The following is a 19,925-nucleotide window of genomic DNA, read 5'->3' as shown; positions in this document are numbered from 1 at the left end:
GCCACCTTCAAAGATTGTGCACGCATACACCCAGGTCTTTCTGTTCCTGCACCCCTTTTAGAATTATCATTTTAGTTTATATTGCCTCACCTCATTCTTCCTGCCAAAATGTATCACTTCGCACCTCTCTGCATTAAATTTCATCTGCCATGTGTCTGCCCTTTCCACCAGCCAGGCTATTACCATCCTGATTGTTTACTACACTTCCAAATTTTGTCATCTGCAAAATTTGAAATTGTGCCCTTTAAGCAAATACTTCACGGAAGAAGACACAAAAAACCTCCCAGCAATACTAGAGCACCAAGGGTCTGGTGAGAAAGAGGAACTGAAAGAAATTAGTATTAATTTCTCTAGTACTTTTAAAAAAAAAACTAATAGGACTGAAAGTTGATAAATGCCAGGGTTTTGAAAGAGGTGGCTTAGAGATAGTGGATGCATTAGTTGTCATCTTCCAAAATTCCATAGATTCTGGAATGGTTCCTGCAGATTGGAGGGTGGCAAATGTAACCCCACTATTTAAGAAAGGAGGGAAGAGAAAACAGGGAATTACAGGCCTGTTAGCCTGACATCAGTGGTAGGGAAAATGCTAGAATCTTTTATAAAGGATGTGATAACAGAACACTTAGAAAATAATAGGATTTGGCAGTCAACATGGATTTATGAAAGGGAAATCATGTTTGACAAACCTGTTGGAGTTCTTTGAGGATGTAACTAGTAGAACAGATGAGGGGGAACTAGTGGATGTGGTATATTTGGATTTTCAGAAGGCTTTCGATAAGATACCACTCAAGAGGTTGGTGAACAAAGTTGAGCACATAGAATTGGGGGTACTATACTGGTATGGATTGAAAATTGGTTAACAGACAGAAAACAGTAGGAATAATTGGGTCTTTTTCATGTTGGCAGTCTCTGACTAGTGGGGGTACTGCAGGGATTGGTGCTTGGGCCCCAGCTATTTGCAATCTATATCACTGGTTTGGATGAGGGGGACCAAATGTAATATTTCTAAGTTTGCTGATGACACAAAACTAGGTGGGAATGAGAGTTGTGAGGAGAATGCAGAGAGGCTTCAAGGGGCTATAGACTGGCTAAGTGAGTGGGCAAGAACTTGGCAGATGAAATATAATGTGGAAAAATGTGAACTTACCCACTTTGGTAGGAAAAACAAATGCAGAGTATTGTTTAAACTGGTGAGTGGGAAATGTTGATTTTCAAAGGGACCTGGGTCCTTGAGTCACTGAAAGCTAATGGGCAAGTGCGCCAAGTAATTAGGAAGGCAAATGTTGGCCTTTATTACCATATTTGAGTACAGAAGTAAACTATGACGTACTGCAATTATATAGGGCCTTGGTGAGACCGTACCTGGATTATTATGTACAATTTTGGTCTTACTGAAGAGAGGATATACTTGCCATAGAGGGAGTGCAACAAAGGTTCACCAGACTGATTCCTGGGATGGTGGGATTTTTGTATGAGGAGAGAGAGTCTCAATTCTGCCTGTATTCTCGAGTTTAGAAGAATGAGGTGATCTCATTTGACACATACAAAATTCTTACAGGGCTTGACAGGGTAGATATTTCCCCTGGCTGGGGTGTCTAGAACTGGGTGGGGGGGTCACCATCTCAGAATAAGGGGTAGGCCATTTAGGACTGAGATGAGGAGAAATATCTTCACTTAGAGGGTTGTGAATCTTTGGAATTGTCTACCCCAGAGGGCTGAGAGAGTCATTGAGTACATTCAAAACAGAGATTGAAAGATTTCTAGATAATAAAGGCATCGCGATATGGGGATTGTGCAGGAAAATGGCATTGAGGTAGATCCGCCATGATCTTGTTGCATGGTGGAGCAAGCTCGAGGGGCCAGATGGCCTATTCTTGCTCCTACTTATGTTCTTATCACTACTCTCAAGCACCACAAATCGTCTTTTTTCGGTCTAATGAGACAGAGGGAACTGTAAATAGTTTGCTGTTTTGATGGCTGTGTGTGTTGGGTGAGAACAAGATTGGGCTCTATTGATGTCCCTGTGGTTTAGTACCCTGACAACACTGTCCAGGTTCAAACATAAAGAGTAGCCATCCTTTAACATAGATCTGGTGTTGCCTGTGGCACCAAACCCGAGTACAAGCCTGTGCATTTAGGACATTGGAGTTGAAAGGGAACGAGGGTAAGAAAAATGGATGGTTAACAATGTGTAGGAGACAGGTTTTTTTCAAACAAATTAGTTTGACGGGAACTAAAAAGTTGTAACCCCTGCTGCAGTCTTATGCAGATGACTCATTCCATTCCTGCTGGTGTCAGTGGCAATTTAGCTGATTTAATGGTTTATCTATCTGTGCTTATCGTCATCCTATAAGCCTCTGTCCCAGCAGCTTTCCACATAGTTTTTGGAGAGTCTGCTTGGTGTCTAGAGTATTCTGGGCTCCTGCTCCAGCTGCATTGCAAAAACAAGACTGTCTTCACAATGTTGAAGCAGCCAGAACTCCCACACCACCTCCTTCCTCTCCAAACAAAAAAAAGCAAACAAACTTTGGATCAATTCAATGGTGAACTTTTATCACAAAAAAAAATCTCATCTGGAATTGGTCAAACATAATTACATGATTTTAAAAACTGTTCTTCAAGTGTTCAAACATTTCATTAAAAATTAATGGACTGCAGTGAACATAGTTTCACATTTTTTTTCCCTCTGGCTTTTCTGCTTTCATTTTTGGATTGTCTGTGCAACTTGTCTCCCTGTCATCTCTCCCAATTATTTCTGATTTAATCGGAAGTCTTGCAGCTCTAGGAAAGATTTTGATGACTTGGTCCCTCCAGTTCTGGCAATAGTGCTTCCACCACCTTGTTGCGTAGTCTGCTTGGTACCTTTTTTTAAGAAATGTCACACAAAACAAAATTTGTCAGACCATACTAAAACTTGTGTAGCATGCCATTTGACATTATGCACATCTTCAGAGGATGTCTTGATATCCACTTGTGATTTGCCCTGAGATGTGGGCACGGTAGTTTTTGTTGCCCTGGAGCTATTCAAGAGTCACTTATGTAGTGTGGGACATAATGGAGTCACATGTAGGTCTGAAGACTGAGTACCTGGAGTGGCTACTCATTAATTATGCTATTTGACATCTCGTCCCCCAATATGTGTTTCATGGTCTACAAGAACAGTACAGGTCCTCTACTTTTTCTCTATGGACGGGATGAGAAATATAACTTGTGCTCAATTTTTATGTTATTCATTGGAAAAGCTAGGACTCATTCCTAATTGACAATGAAGAGGTAACTGATCTACTGTATAGAAAACTGGAGTGGATTGTTGTAGACTGCTCTGAATGGGGGTTTCCACTGCCTGATTGCAATGAATCCCATTGCAGTGAATGTTCCAGCTAGTATTTCCAGACTGGTGGAAACCCTACAAACTTGAGAGCAACAATTTTTATTAATCCATATAAAGGTTAATGACTTTTTTGGGAGTACAGCAACAGCATTATATATATAATTTCAATAAGTGATACATATGTACTGAGAGTCTGTTTAAGATCACGAACTGGTTGGCTGCTGTAGAACTCAAATTGGATCCATTTTGGATGACCTGGGGGGCGGGGGGGGTAGAATTTCTGCTGATTTCCACTAGTTTTGCACCCAGAATCTAGTGCAATCTGCTGAACCAGTGCAAAAGATTGGGGAATTTTAAACATAAATGAGTTATACCCAAACCCACTTACTTTAGGGTTTTCTGCAATCTTTTATGCTGGTTTAAGATTCAATTCACCCGGATCAGGCCCTGCCCACAAAATCTGACCACGACCCCCCTCTCCCCGGTCGACAATGCGAGTTTCCGCCCAATGCGTTGGTTCGGGAAGGCTCTTCAAATTGCGCTCATTGTCCTAGGCACACAGGCACTAGTAAGCACGTTTTAAAAGTTTTTACTTATCAAAAAATATTTAATTTACTAAAAAACTGACTTGTGTACACCAATGAAAAAGTCATTTCCAGTGATTTTAAAATCAGGTTACTCACAGGTGGCAGACAAGATACTCATTTAAAAATGCTTATTTTTGGTGATAAACCCATTTTCAGCTGCATTAACAAAACTGCACTCTTTTAAATACATCAATAAATATTTTTAGTGCAAAGAAAAAAAATGATTACGTTCTATTACACGGCCTGTTTGCACTGGTTCATGGAAGATTTTACGTTTGTGACAGCCTGACATAGTCATACTCACAGAATCATTCCTTTCAGCCAACGTCCCAGACTCTTCCATCACCATCCCTGGGTATGTCTTGTCCCACCGGCAGGACAGACCGACAAGAGTGATATACAGTCAGGAGGGAGTGGCCCTGGGAGTCCTCAACATTGACTCTGGACCCCATGAAATCTCATGGCATCAGGTCAAACATGGGCAAGGAAACCTCCTGCTGATTACCACCTACCGCCCTCCCTCAGCTGATGAATCAGTCCTCCTCCATTTAAAAATGCTTATTTTTGGTGATAAACCCATTTTCAGCTGTATGAACATGTTGAACACCACTTGGAGGAAGCACTGAGGGTAGCAAGGGCACAGAATGTACTCTGGTTGAGGGACTTCAATGTCCATCACCAAGAGTGGCTCGATAGCACCACTACTGACCAAGTTGGCCGAGTCCTGAAGGGCACAGCTGCCAGACTGGGCCTGCGGCAGGTGGTGAGCGAACCAACACGAGGGAAAAACTTACTTGACCTCGTCCTCACCAATCTACCTGTCGCAAATGCATCTGTCCATGACAGTATTGGTAGGAGTGACCACCGCACAGTCCTCGTGGAGACGAAGTCCCGTCTTCGCACTAAGGACACCATCCAACGTGTTGTGTGGCACTACCACCGTGCTAAATGGGATAGATTCAGAACAGATCTAGCAGCTCAAAACTGGGCATCTATGAGGCACTGGGGGCCATCAGCAGCAGCAGAATTATATTCCAGCACAATCTGTAACCTCATGGCCTGGCGTATTCCTCACTCTACCATTACCAGGGGATCAACCCTGGTTCAATGAGGAGTGTAGAAGAGCATGCCAGGAGCAGCACCAAACGTACCTAACAATGAGGTACCAACCTGGTGAAGCTACAACTCAGGACTAAATGCATGCTAAACAGCGGAAGCAACATGCTATAGACAGAACTAAGCAATTCCACAACCAACGGATCAGATCAAAGCTCTGCAGTCCTGCCACATCCAGTCGTGAATGGTGGTGGACAATTAAACAACTAACGGGAGGAGGAGGCTCTGCAAACATCCCCATTCTCAATGATGGCGGAGTCCAGCACGTGAGTGCAAAAGACAAGGCTGAAGCGTTTGCAACCATCTTCAGCCAGAAGTGCCGAGTGGATGATCCATCTCGGCCTCCTCCCGATATCCCCACCACCACAGAAGCCAGTCTTCAGCCAATTCGATTCACTCCACGTGATATCAAGAAATGGCTGAGTGCACTGGATACGGCAAAGGCTATGGGCCCCGACAACATCCCGGCCTGTCGTGCTGAAGTCTTGTGCTCCAGAACTAGCTGCGCCTCTAGCCAAGCTGTTCCAGTACAGCTACAACACTGGCATCTACCCGACAATGTGGAAAATTGCCCAGGTATGTCCTGTCCACAAAAAGCAGGACAAATACAATCCGGCCAATTACCGCCCCATCAGTCTACTCTCAATCATCAACAAAGTGATGGAAGGTGTCGTCGACAGTGCTATCAAGCGGCACTTACTCACCAATAACCTGCTCTCCGATGCTCAGTTTGGGTTCCGCCAGGACCACTCGGCTCCAGATCTCATTACAGCCTTGGTCCAAACATGGACAAAAGAGCTGAATTCCAGAGGTGAGGCGAGAGTGACTGCCTTTGACATCAAGGCAGCATTTGACCGAGTGTGGCACCAAGGAACCCTAGTAAAATTGAAGTCAATGGGAATCAGGGGGAAAACTCTCCAGTGGCTGGAGTCATACCTAGCACAAAGGAAGATGGTCGTGGTTGTTGGAGGCCAATCATCTCAGCCCCAGGGCATTGCTGCAAGAGTTCCTCAGGGCAGTGTCCTAGGCCCAACCATCTTCAGCTGCTTCATCAATGACCTTCCCTCCATCATAAGGTCAGAAACGAGGATGATCGCTGATGATTGCTCAGTGTTCTGCTCCATTTGCAACCCCTCAAATAATGATGCAGTCCGAGCCTACATGCAGCAAGTCCTGGACAACATCCATGCTTGGGCTCATAAGTGGCAAGTAACATTCGCGCCAGACAAGGACCATCTCCAACAAGAGAGAGTCTAACCACCTCCCCTTGACATTCAATGGCATTACCATCGCCGAATCCCCCACCATCAACATCCTGGGGGTCACCATTGACCGGAAACTTAACTGGACCAGCCATATAAATACTGTGGCTACAAGACCAGGTCAGAGGCTGGGTATTCTGCGGTGAGTGACTCACCTCCTGACTCCCCAAAGCCTTTCCACCATCTACAAGGCACAAGTCAGGAGTGTGATGGAATACTCTCCACTTGCCTGGATGAGTGCAGCTCCAACAACACTCAAGAAGCTCGACACCATCCAGGACAACGCAGCCCGCTTGATTGGCACCCCATCCACCACACTAAACATTCACTCCCTTCACTACCGGCGCACAGTGGCTGCAGTGTGTACCATCCACAGGATGCACTACAGCAACTCGCCAAGGCTTCTTCGACAGCACCTCCCAAACCCGAGACCTCTACCACCTAGAAGGACAAGGGCAGCAGGTACAAGGGAACACCACCACCTGTACGTTCCCCTCCAAGTCACACACCATCCTGACTTGGAAATATATTGCCGTTCCTTCATCGTCGCTGGGTCAAAATCCTGGAACTCCCTTCCTAACAGCACTGTGGGAGAACCTTCACCATACGGACTGCAGCGGTTCAAGAAGGCGGCTCACCACCACCTTCTCAAGGGCAATTAGGGATGGGCAATAAATGCCGGCCTCGCCAGCGACGCCCACATCCCATGAACGAATTTTTTAAAATGCATTTTAGCAGAAACTTGAACTGTAACCAAACCAGCGCAATTTTGAGCACAATTTCCCGATTGCGCCCAAAGAGGAAACTACATCCTGATCTTCAATTCAATATAAATTTTATAGTTTAAATTGAGCTTCAAGCTTAAACGTTCAATTCACACAAAAAAAATGAAGCTAGGTCACGATGTATGCCTTATAACCAAACTTCTACGTGTCTTTTGTCAGAACTATTTTGTAGTCTCTTGTTCGCTAGGATGTACTTTGCAAACATCCAACTGCACACCTTGCTGTTTGCTTGAATGATCACTACATGCTGCAGCCAAAACATAAAGCCTTTACGTGTTATTTACTGATTTCAAACTATATGAATGGGTTGGTCTTGCCTGGTTATGATGATCAAAGTTGACCTGCATATCTGAAGACAGCAGTATACAGTAAATCAGAATACACCTCAGTACTTTTCTCCTGTCACTGGACCCTTCTGTGCAGATAATGGCAGTCAGTTTTGGGGATTAATTTATTAGATCTGCGCAGAAAGATCAATAAACTTCCAATATCCACTGTTGTTTCAGCTGAAAAGGTTTTAAAATTTATTGACATGAAGGTTACATCTGAGCGAAAAATGTAAAAATGGACCAGCCTATAATTTCAGAATCAAAAATGGAATGATAAGCCTTTGTTACGTATTTGCTACTCACTGTTTTTGGCCTTTGTATCCTTCTTCCTCCACCAATCGTAGTTCCACTGGCATCAGTGGTCTTTGGGTCATTGGTCAAACAGTGCTGATAATGGTCCCTGGAAACAGTTAGTGAGGAGTGGGTTCGCAAGTGAGTCAGTAATCCAGTGCCTAGGTAAGAGAGGTACACAAGTATTTGTACAGTCATTATATCCAGAATCTACCAAATAGAGCTGGACCCGGGGTTACCAAACTGTTTCCAGCTGCACCATCACACTTGTAATATAATAACAAGTATAAATCACATTCTGTGTTACAGTATTACAAGGAATACAATATTAAATAGACCAATACAGAAACCCTGAGTACAAATGAATGGCTTTCAATGAAAATAGTTAGAAGTTACAACACGGTAACAGGCCATTCGGCCCAACCAGTCCATGTTGGCGTTTACTACCCACACAAGCAAATAGTCCTAACCACATTTAGCCTCTTTGTTCCCAACTGACTTAATTCCCTTTTCCAGTCTAATCTTGAATGTTGACATTAAATCCCTCTGCCACTTATTGATCATCTGCAAATTGACAATCCTTTCCTCTCGGGTCCCAGCTCCATTTTAACAATTCTCTTATAACTGACATACTTCTAAAATATTTACTGTGCCTCTTAATGTTTTTGGAATTTTGTTCTCTCCCTCTTAGCTTTTCAAATTATGCTCTTAACCTCTTTTCTTATTTTCTCATATTCTTTATTTTTTTCATTATTATTCTTTTGGGGCTCTTCAATTTCTTTCTTCAACTTCAATTCAATCGTGGTTTTCAAAAGGGAATTGGATAAGTACTTGAAAGGAAAAAATTTGAAGGGCTATGGGGATAGGGCGGGGAGTGGGACTAACTGGATTGCTCTTGCATAGAGCTGGCACGGACTTGATAGGCCGAATGGCCTCCTTCCATGCTGTCACATTTCAATGATTCTATGATTGGTTTCTAACTTCTTTACTTATTCCTGGCATCATAAAGCTACTAGTAGGTTTTCTTTTTGAATGGAATATACCTTTTCTGTACCTTTTGCAATTTTTAAAATTCCACTGTTACTGTACAGTCTTGTGTGCCAATTTATCCTTCCACCTCACCTCAGCTAAAGTCCAAAATCTGCCCTAATCCAATCTCATGTTCTAGATTTTTGTACTGACATTTTCCCTTTCCAGTTGGATATTAACCCTTATCATATTGTGGTCACTACTCCCATGGTGTTCATCCACATTTAGCTAATCTACCTGATCTATTTCATTACTCATGACCAGATCGAGCAAGGAAAAACACTTAACTAAAAGATTTCAGGTAAAGATTTATTTTTAAATGTCGATACCTGGTAAAATATTTCTGAAGCTGCCTGCGCTGCGAGCGAGAGATGACGGTGATTTCTTCATGGCACCTGTATAGTTTTTTTTAAGAAGAAAAATATTACAATTCCAAATGATGGAGTAAACTAAGATTACACTGAGATCCAGAAAGGCAATAAAGAGAAGCAAAAGCGATTGGATTTTGAATTTTGCAAAGAAGTTACCGGGTATGGTAATGTCGTGGTTATTTTACGGGACTAGTAATCCAGAGGCTGGACTAATAATCCAGAGAATGTGAGTTCAAATCCCACTGTGGCAGTTTGAGAATTTTAATTCAGTTTATAAAATCTGGACATTAAAAAAAACTGGCACCAGCAAAAGGGACCATAAAAGCTGTTGGATTGTCATAAAAACCAAACTAATTCACTGATGACCGTTAGCGAAGGAAACCTGCCGTTCCTACCAGGTTTGGGCTATATATGGGTTCAGTCCCTGACTAATGTGGTTGACTCTTAACTGCCCCCTGAAGTGGCCAAGCCACCCACTCAATTGCATCAAACCTGGTCAGAATGGGCAATAAATGCCGGCGCTCATTTCCCCAGAATGAATTTTTAAAAAAGATTTAAGAGCTGACTTTTTAATTCGTTCATGGGATGTGGGCGTCGCTGGCAAGGCCGGCATTTATTGCCCATCCATAATTGCCCTTGAGAAGGTGGTGGTGAGCCGCCTTCTTGAACTGCTGCAGTCTGTGTGGTGAAGGTTCTCCCACAGTGCTGTTGGGAAGGGAGTTCCAGGATTTTGACCCAGCGACGATGAAGGAACGGCGATATATTTCCAAGTTGAGATGGTGCGTGACTTGGAGGGGAACGTGCAGATGGTGGTGTTCCCATGTGCCTGCTGCCCTTGTCCTTGGGTGGTAGAGGTCGTGGGTTTGGGAGGTGCTGTTGAAGAAGCCTTGGCGAGTTGCTGCAGTGCATCCTGTGGATGGTACACACTGCAGCCACGGTGCGCCGGTGATGGAGGGAGTGAATGCTTAGGGTGGTGGATGGGGTGCCAATCGAGCGGGCTGCTTTCTCCTGGATGGTGTCGAGCTTCGAGTGTTGTTGGAGCTGCACTCATCCAGGCAAGTGGAGAGTATTCCATCACACTCCTGACTGGTGCCTTGTAGGTGGTGGAAAGGATTTGCGGAGTCAGGAGGTGAGTCACTCGCCACAGAATACCCAGCCTCTGATCTTCTCTTGTAGCCACAGTATTTATGTCGTTCGTCCAGTTAAGTTTCTGGTCAATGGCGACCCCCAGGATGTTGATGGTGGGGGATTCGGCGATGGTAATGCCGTTGAATGTCAAGGGGAGGTGGTTAGATGCTCTCTTGTTGGAGATGGTCATTGCCTGGCACTTGTCTGGCACGAATGTTACTTGCCACTTATCAGCCCAAGCCTGGATGTTGTCCAGGTCTTGCTGCATGTGAGCACGGACTACTTCATTATCTGAGGGGTTGTGAATGGAACTGAACACTGCAATCATCAGCGAACATCCCCATTTCTGACCTTATGATGGAGGGAAGGTCATTGATGAAGCAGCTAAAGATGGTTGGGCCTAGGACACTGCCCTGAGGAACTCCTGCAGCAATGTCCTGGGGCTGAGATGATTGGCCTCCAACAACCACTACCATCTTCCTTTGTGCTAGGTATGACTCCAGCCACTGGAAAGTTTTCCCCCTGATTCCCATTGACTTCAATTTTACTGGGGCTCCTTGATGCCACACTCGGTCAAATGCGGCCTTGATATCAAGGGCAGTCACTCTCACCTCACCTCTGGAATTCAGCTCTTTTGTCCATGTTTGGACCAAGGCTGTAATGAGGTCTGGAGCCGAGTGGTCCTGGTGGAACCCAATCTGAGCATCGGTGAGCAGGTTATTGGTGAGTAAGTGCCGCTTGATAGCACTGTCGACGACACCTTCCATCACTTTGCTGATGATTGAGAGTAGACTGATGGGGCTGTAATTGGCCGGATTGGATTTGTCCTGCTTTTTGTGGACAGGACATACCTGGACAATTTTCCACATTGTCGGGTAGATGCCAGTGTTGTAGCTATACTGGAACATTTTGGCTAGAGGCACGGCTAGTTCTGGAGCATAAGTCTTCAGCACTACAGCTGGGATGTAGTCGGGCCCATAGCCTTTGCTGTATCCAGTGCACTCAGCCGTTTCTTGATATCATGTGGAGTGATTCGAATTGGCTGAAGACTGGCTTCTGTGATGGTGGGGATATCGGGAGGAGGTTGAGATGGATCATCCACTCGACACTTCTGGTTGAAGATGGTTTATAGGAACATAGGAACAGGAGTAGGCCATTCAGCCCCTCGTGCCTGCTCCACCATTTGATAAGATCATGGCTGATCTGTGATCTAATTCCATATACCCGCCTTTGGCCCATATCCCTTAATACCTTTGGCTACCAAAAAGCTATCTATCTCACATTTAAATTTAGCAATTGAGCTAGTATCAACTGCCATTTGCGGAAGAGAGTTCCAAACTTCCACCACCCTTTGTGTGTAGAAATGTTTTCTAATCTTGCTCCTGAAAGGTCTGGCTCTAATTTTTAGACTGTGCCCCCTACTCCTAGAATCCCCAACCAGCGGAAATAGTTTCTCTCTATCCATCCTATCTGTTCCCCTTAATATCTTATAAACTTCGATCAGATCACCCCTTAACCTTCGAATCGCCAGAGAATACAACCCCAATTTGTGTAATCTCTCCTCGCAACTTAACCCTTGAAGTCCGGGTATCATTCTAGTAAACCTACGCTGCACTCCCTCCAAGGCCAATATGTCCTTCCGAAGGTGCGGTGCCCAGAACTGCTCACAGTACTCCAGGTGTGGTCTAACCAGGGTTTAGTATAGCTGCAGCATAACTCCTGCCCCCTTGTACTCCAGTCCTCTAGATATAAAGGCCAGCATTCCATTAGTCTTCTTGATTATTTTCTGCACCTGTTCATGACACTTCAATGATCTATGTACCTGAACCCCTAAGTCCCTTTGGACATCCACTGTTTTTAACTTTTTACCATTTAGAAAGTACCCTGTTCTATCCTTTTTTGATCCAAAGTGGATGACCTCACATTTGTCTACACTGAATTCCATTTGCCACAGTTTTGCCCATTCACCTAATCTATTAATATCGCTTTGTAATTTTATGTTTTAATCTACACTGCTTACAATGCCACCAATCTTCGTGACATTGGCAAACTTAGATATGAGACTTTCTATGCCTTCATCTAAGTCGTTAATAAATATTGTGAATAATTGAGGCCCCAAGACAGATCCCTGCGGGACTCCACTAGTCACATCCTGCCAATGTGAGTAGCTACCCATTATCCCTACTCTCTGTCGCCTTTCGCTCAGCCAACTTCCTAACCAAGTCCGTACTTTTCCCTCGATTCCATGGGCTTCTATCTTAGCTAACAGTTTCTTATGTGGGACCTCATCAAATGCCTTCTGGAAGTCCATATAAATAACATCCATTGGCATTCCCCTGTCCACTACTTTAGTCACCTCTTCAAAAATTCAATCAGGTTTGTCAGGCACGACCTACCTTTCACAAATCGATGCTGGCTCTCTCTGATTAACTGAAAATTCTCGAGGTGTTCAGTCACCCTATCCTTAATTATAGACTCCAGCATTTTCCCCACAACAGATGTTAGGCTAACTGGTCTATATCCATCTGATCATCCCAACATCCACCTGAACCGACAGACGGGGTATCGTCTTACCAACTGAGCTTAATCCTTGAATTAGCCAAAGTCATCCACAACCTGCAGGCTGTGAAGCATATAAAAAGTGAAGAAGGTGTTTGCCCTGGCAAGCAATGCATCAGTGCATCTATGTACTGGGGATTGACTAATGTTGCTCATATTCCCTGTGACAATAACAACAACAACTTGCATTTATATAGTGCCTTTAGCATTGTAAATGTCCCACGGTGCTTCACAGGAGCGATTATCAAACAAAATTTGACACTGAGCCACGTAAGCAGATATTAGAACAGGTGACTAAAAGCTTGGTCAAAAAGATAGGTTTTAAGGCGCGTCTTAAAAGGAGGACAGAGAGTAGAGAGGAGGAGAGGTTTATGAAGGGAATTCCAGAGCTTAGGCCCTAGGCAGCTGAAGGCATGGACATCAATCGTGGAGGAATGAAAATCGTGGATGAGCAAGGGGCCAGAATGGGAGGAGCGCAGACATCTTGGAGGGTTGTTGGGCTGGAGGAGATCACAGAGATAGGGAGGGACGAGACCATGGAGGGCTTTGAAAACAAGGATAAGAATTTTTAAAATCAAGGTGTTTCCGGACTGGGGGCCAACGTAGGTCAACAAGCAAATGGGTGATGGGTGAACGGGACTTAATGCGAGTTAGGATACGGGTAAGAGTTTTCGCCGGCCAAGAGAGCATTGGCATAGTCGAGTCTAGACACAGGGTTTCAGCAGCAGGTGAGCTGAGGCGGTGCGGAGACGGCGGTGTTACCGAGGTGTTCCAGAGGTAACGGTGTGGGAGCGGGAAGAGAAGCCATTGCAGGTAGCTATAGGGGGACATTACAGACGAAAGCCTGTGTCTAATCACTTTGTTGGAGTTCCAACATGCTGTGTTACTGTGCTGCCTGTGATTTAGTTATATGCTAAACTGAGAGTGTGGGGAATATGGCTATGCGTGACGAATGTTTACAGGTATTACAGGCATAACGACATTAGCCATCTAAATTTACAGGGAAATATATCTTCTGGTCTGACATGCAAATGCGAAACTTAGTGATATATATAGAAAATGCAGAGAAATAAAACACTCTTTATAAATTATAATAAGTAGTTGGACAACATATTTGCTTTACCTGCAGCAGTGCTTCTTAGAGACAAAGCAGCCTCAAAGTCATACATCTGGCTTTGCAATTCATCGACCCGCTGGAAGGCATCTAGTTTCAAGTTGCGCTCATGGGACAGCTGACAGCGTACCTAACCAAGGACAGAAAACAGGTTACATTGCAGAGTAATGCTGCTGACAGGAAGATTCTCAACCAGTATCTCATACAAAGGTATCCAAGGAAGCAGGGGGTATTGCAAGGTTTAAGCTAACAATGCTTTGCTAACTTCATAACATTACATTGAGCAACAGACAGTAGCAATGTCTAGACATTGGGTGAGAACATTGAGAAGGGTCTAGACAGAGAAACTGTTCCCATTGGCGGAAGGGTAAAGAACCAGAGGATATAGATTTAAGGTGATTGGCAGAAGAACCAAAGGTGAATGAGGAAAAACTTTTTTTTTACACAGCGAGTGGTTAGAATCTGGAATGCACTGCCCAAGGCAATGGTGGAGGCAGATTCAAAAGGGAACTGGATAAGTATTTATATTGCCTTGCCTCATTCTTCCTACCGACATGTATCACTTTGCATTTCTCTGCGTTAAATTTCATCTGCCGCGTGTCCATCCATTCCACCAGCCTGTCTATGTCCTCTTGAAGTCTATCACTATCCTCCTCACTGTTCACTACACTTCCAATTTTTGTACCATCTGCAAATTATGAAATTATACACCCAGGTCCAAATCATTAATATATATCAAGAAAAACAGTGGTCCTATTACCGACCCCTGGGGAACACCACTGTACACCTCCCCCCAGTCCAAAAAACAACCGTTCACCACTACTCTCTGTTTCCTGTCACTTAGCCAATTCTGTATCCATGCTGCTACTGCCCCCTTGATTCCATGGGCTTCAATCTTGATGACAAGCCTATTATGCGGCACTTTATCAAAAGTCTTTTGAACGTCCACATCAACCGCATTGCCCTCATCGACCCTCTCTGTTACTTCTTCAAAAAACTCTAACAAGTTAGTTAAACACGATTTGCCTTTAACAAATCTGTGCTGGCTTTCTCTAATTAATCCACACTTGTCTGAGTGACTGTTAATTCTGTCCTGGATTATTGTTTCTAAAAGTTTTCGCACCACTGAGCTTAAACTGACTGGCCTGTAGTTGTTGGGTTTATCCTTACAACTCCTGCATGATCTCTTTAAATAGCGCTGTTGAGGGGTCCTCCATGCTGTTTACAACCTGTTCGGCTGTGCGAGGTTAAGAGTGCGTTGGCTGGAGGCTGAGTTCCAAAATCACATCTGTCCGTTTAAATCAGCGTTGCACACTGATCTCAAGGGCAATTATGGATGGGCAATAAGTGCTGGCCTTGCCAGCGACACCCACATCCCATGAACGAATAAATTTTTAAAAAATCTAACGCATATTCTTCCTACTTTAATGCTGCCGGTGTTCGTTATCTGTGGGTATGCAAACGCCTTTATCAAGATGGCGACCGACGCACATCACACTAGAAGGGTGTGCGTGCATTCAGGTTGCCATTTTGGGTCCTTAGGAGGCAGTGTAGCACCTACAAAACGGATGCTACGCGGCCCAATTTATAGCCCACAGAGTATAAAAGCAAGGAAGTTCTACTAAACCTTTAAAGAACACTGGTTACACCTCAGCTGGAATATCATGTTCAGTTCAAAACTGGGCATCCATGAGGCACTGTGGGCCATCAGGAGCAGCAGAATTGTATTCTACCATAATCTGTAACCTTATGGCCCGGCATATCCCTCAGGCTACCATTACCATCAAGCCACGGGATCAACCTGGTTCAATGAGGAGTGTAGAAGAACATGCCAGGAGCAGCACCAGGCGTACCTAAAAATGAGGTGCCAACCTGGTGAAGCGACAACACAGGACTACATGCATGCTAAACAGCGGAAGCAACATGCGCAGACATAGCTAAGCGATCCCACAATCAACGAATCAGATCAAAGCTCTGCAGTCCTGCCACATCCAGTCGTGAATGGTGATGGACAATTAAACAACAGGAGGAGGAAGCTCAGTGAACATCCCCATCATCAATGATGATGGCAGAGCCCAGCACAAAAGACAAGGCTGAAGCGTTTGCAGCCATCTTCAGCCAGAAGTGTCGAGTGGATGATGCATCTCAGCCTCTTCCCGATATCTCCACCATCACAGAAGCCAGTCTTTAGCCAATTCGATTCACTCCACATGATATCAAGAAATGGCTGAGTGCACTGGATACAGCAAAGGCTATGGGCCCGGACAATATCCCAGCTGTAGTGCTGAAAACTTGTGCTCCAGAACTAGCCGCGCCTCTAGCCAAGCTGTTCCAGTGCAGCTACAACACCGGCATTTACCCGACAAAGTGGAAAATTGCCCAGGTATGTCCTGTCCACAAAAAGCAGGACAAATCCAATCTAGCCAATTACCGCCCCATCAGTCTACTCTCAATCATCAGCAAAGTGATGGAAGGTGTCGTTGACAGTGCTATCAAGCGGTACTTACTCACCAATAACCTGCTCACCGATGTTCAGTTTGGGTTCTGCCAGGACCACTCGGCTCCAGACCTCATTACGGACGAAAGAGCTGAATTCCAGAGGTGAGGTGAGAGTGACTGCCCTTGACTTCGAGGCAGCATTTGACCGAGTGTGGCACCAAGGAGCCCTAGTAAAATTGAAGTCAATGGGAATCAGGGGGAAAACTCTCCAGTGGCTGGAGTCGTACTTAGCACAAAGGAAAATGGTAGTGGTTGTTGGAGGCCAATCATCTCAACCGCAGGACATTGCTGCAGGAGTTCCTCAGGGCAGTGTCCTAGGCCCAACCATCTTCAGCTGCTTCATCAATAATCTACCCTCCATCATAAGGTCAGAAGTGGGGATGTTTGCTGTTCAGTTCCATTTTCAACCCCTCAGATAATGAAGCAGTCCGTGCCCACAGCTAGCAAGACCTGGACAACATCCAGGCTTGGGCTGATAAATGGCAAGTAACATTTGCACCACACAGTGCCAGGCAATGACCATCTCCAACAAGAGAGAGTCTAACCACCTCCCCTTGACATTCAATGGCATTACCATTGCCGAATCCCCCACCATCAACATCCTGGGGATCATCATTGACCAGAAACTTAACTGGACCAGCCACATAAATACTGTGGCTACAAGACCAGGTCAGAGGCTGGGTATTCTGCGGCGAGTGACTCACTTCTTGACTCCCCAAAGCCTTACCACCATCTACAAGGCACAAGTCAGGAGTGTGATGGAATATTCTCCACTTGCCTGGATGAGTGCAACTCCAACAACACTCAAGAAGCTCGACACCATCCAGGACAAAGCAGCCCGCTTGACTGGCACCCCAACCACCACCCTAAACATTCACTCCCTTCTCCACCGGTGCAGCGTGGCTGCAGTGTGTACCATCCACAGGATGCACTGCAGCAACTCACCAAGGCTTCTTCGACAGCACCTCCCAAACCCGCGAACTCTACCACCTAGAAGGAGAACAGCAGCAGGTACCTGGGAACAACACCACCTGCACGTTCCCCTCCAAGTCACACACCATCCCGACTTGGAAATATATAGCCGTTCCTTCATCGTCGCTGGGTCGAAATCCTGGAACTCCCGCTGTGGGAGAACCTTCACCACACGGACTGCAGCGTTTCAAGAAAGCGGCTCACCTCCACCTTCTCAAGGGCAATAAATGCTGGCCTTGCCAGTGACCCCCACATCCCATGAATAAAAAAAAAGTTCTGGGCACCACACTTTAGGAAGGATGTCATGGCCTTAGAGGGGGTGCAGAAGAGATTTACTAGAATGGCACCGGGGATGAGGGACTTCAGTTATGTGGAGAGACTGGAAAAGCTGGGGTTGTTCTCCTTAGAACAGAGAAGGTTAATGGGAGATTTGATAGAGGTGTTCAAAATCATGAACGGTTTTGACAGAGCAAATAAGGAGAAACTATTTCCAGTGGCAGAAGGGTCGGTAACCAGAGGACATAGATTTAAGATGATCGGCAAAAGAGCCAGAGGCGATGTGAGGAAACATTTTTTTACGCAGTGAGTTGTAATGATCTGGAATGCACTGCCTGAAAGGATGGTGGAAGCAGATTCAATAGTAACTTTCAAATTTGAATTGGATAAATACTTGAAGGGAAAAAATTTGCAGGGCTATGGGAAAAGAGCTGGGGATTGGGACTAATCGGATAGCTCATTCAAAGAGCCGGCACAGGCACGATGGGCCAAATGGCCTCCTCCTGTGCTGTACCTACTATGATGATAAACTTTTGATAACATGCCCAGGATAATGTGCAGAAAATTCTTTAGATACTGGAATTATCCTCTGCTTCCGTTGGTTCATTCTCCCATCAGCAAGAAGCAATAAAGTATCACAATGTCAAAATTGTTTCAGACCTCTTTCTTCCAAAATCAACAACTTGCATTTATATAGCGCCTTTAATGTAGTAAAAGGTTCCGAGGTGCTTCAATCAAGTTTCGGTGTCCATTCCTTTAAGCTATTCTTTTTTCTCCCCTCCCTATATAGAGCCTTGAGATGTTTTCTATGTTAAAGATGATACGTGAATGAGTTAAGTGTAAGAGATTGTGCGATGACTCTTGGTTTTAACACAATGAGGATGTAAGGAGATGGAAAAGTGCGTACAGTAACACTGACCATAGGAGTATCTTTTTTAAAATGTATTCTCGGGATGTGGACATCGCTGGCAAAGCTGGCATTTATTGCCCATCTCGAGTTGCCCTGAGAAGGTGGTGGTGGGCAATCTTCTTGAACCGCGGCAGTGCATGTGGTGAAGGATCTCCCCTAATGCTATTAGGTAGGGAGTATTGACAAAATAGAGATAAAGGTTGTGATGGAGAGGTTAGGAGCTAGAGGTGAGAGAGATATCACTTGTCAGGCAAGAAGCTTTTTCCTGTGAATCAGTGACTGAATGCAATCTCACAGCACCATGCTCCCACATGCAGGAAGCTTCTTGTGCAGGTTTTCCATGCGACCTACTCTCCCCCAAGCCGCCTCTGCATTTGCCTGTGTGTATGGGACAGCAAGAAAGAACTTCCATTTATATAGCACCTTTTACATCCTCGGGATATCCCAAAGCACCTCACAGCCTATGAATTATATTTCAAGTTCACTCACTGTTGGTTTGTAGAGAAACGTGGCAGCCAATTTACGCACAGCAAGATCCCAAACAGTAAATGAGATAAATGACCAGTTAATCTGTTTTGTGGTATTGGTTGAGGGATGAACGTTACCTCTCTGATCTTCTTTAAACGGGAACTTAGATGTTCATTTGAACAGGACCCTCAGTTTAATATCTCACCTGAAAGATGGCACTTCTTGACAAGATGTGGAGATGCCGGTGATGGACTGGGGTGGACAAATGTAAGGAATCTTACAACACCAGGTTATAGTCCAACAGTTTTATTTGAAAATCACAAGCTTTCGGAGCTTACCTCCTTCGTCAGGTGAAGAAGGAGGTAAGCTCCGAAAGCTTGTGATTTTCAAATCAAACTGTTGGACTATAACCTGGTGTTGTAAGATTGCTTACTTCTTGACAATGCAGCACTCTCAGTATTGAACTGAGGTATCAATCTAGATTATTTACTCAATTGCTGGAGCGAGGTTAGAACCCATAATGACTGGTAAGCAATTTTGTTCCCTAATATGCAAGAGGGACAGTTTTTTTTTTACTAATATCAGCTACCTGTCCTATTGTGTCGTTTCACAGTCTCAATTTTGAATCCTATTTCTGTTGTCTTTGTAAACAAACCAAACCTAGAATAAAACTCATTTCCTGATTCTTAAAGATTGGGTAAGCTACACATTGTAAGCCAGAAATGCAGTTTATGAGAAGGTGTGTAATATAAAAACAACACTGAAAAAGTCACCAGAGTAGTTATACCGGTACTATCACATTCCAAGAACTCTCAGGGAGGAGCCTGCCAAAAGATGTTGACAATTCTTTGTGAAATACTGAATATAATTTCACTGCTTCAGAGAAACCAATCTTTTA

General features: G+C 44.6%; 1 protein-coding gene across 1 annotated transcript in view; it reads right to left on the bottom strand.

Moving 5' to 3' along the window:
- Positions 1 to 2,532: 2,532 nt before the first annotated feature.
- The window catches only part of si:ch73-242m19.1 (uncharacterized), a 139,937-nt gene continuing 122,544 nt past the window's right edge, over positions 2,533 to 19,925 (bottom strand). Inside the window, exons 38-41 of the mRNA XM_067985017.1 lie at positions 13,912 to 14,032; positions 9,060 to 9,125; positions 7,714 to 7,862; positions 2,533 to 2,862 (exon numbers count right to left, since the gene is read on the bottom strand). Of these exons, the coding sequence (XP_067841118.1) occupies positions 2,782 to 2,862; positions 7,714 to 7,862; positions 9,060 to 9,125; positions 13,912 to 14,032 (417 nt within the window). The 3' untranslated portion in view covers positions 2,533 to 2,781. The remainder of the gene's footprint in view (positions 2,863 to 7,713; positions 7,863 to 9,059; positions 9,126 to 13,911; positions 14,033 to 19,925) is intronic.

This window comes from Heptranchias perlo, chromosome 5, assembly GCF_035084215.1.
Source record: "Heptranchias perlo isolate sHepPer1 chromosome 5, sHepPer1.hap1, whole genome shotgun sequence".
Taxonomy (NCBI): Eukaryota; Metazoa; Chordata; class Chondrichthyes; order Hexanchiformes; family Hexanchidae; genus Heptranchias; species Heptranchias perlo.
This window is presented reverse-complemented; position numbering and strand designations above follow the sequence as displayed.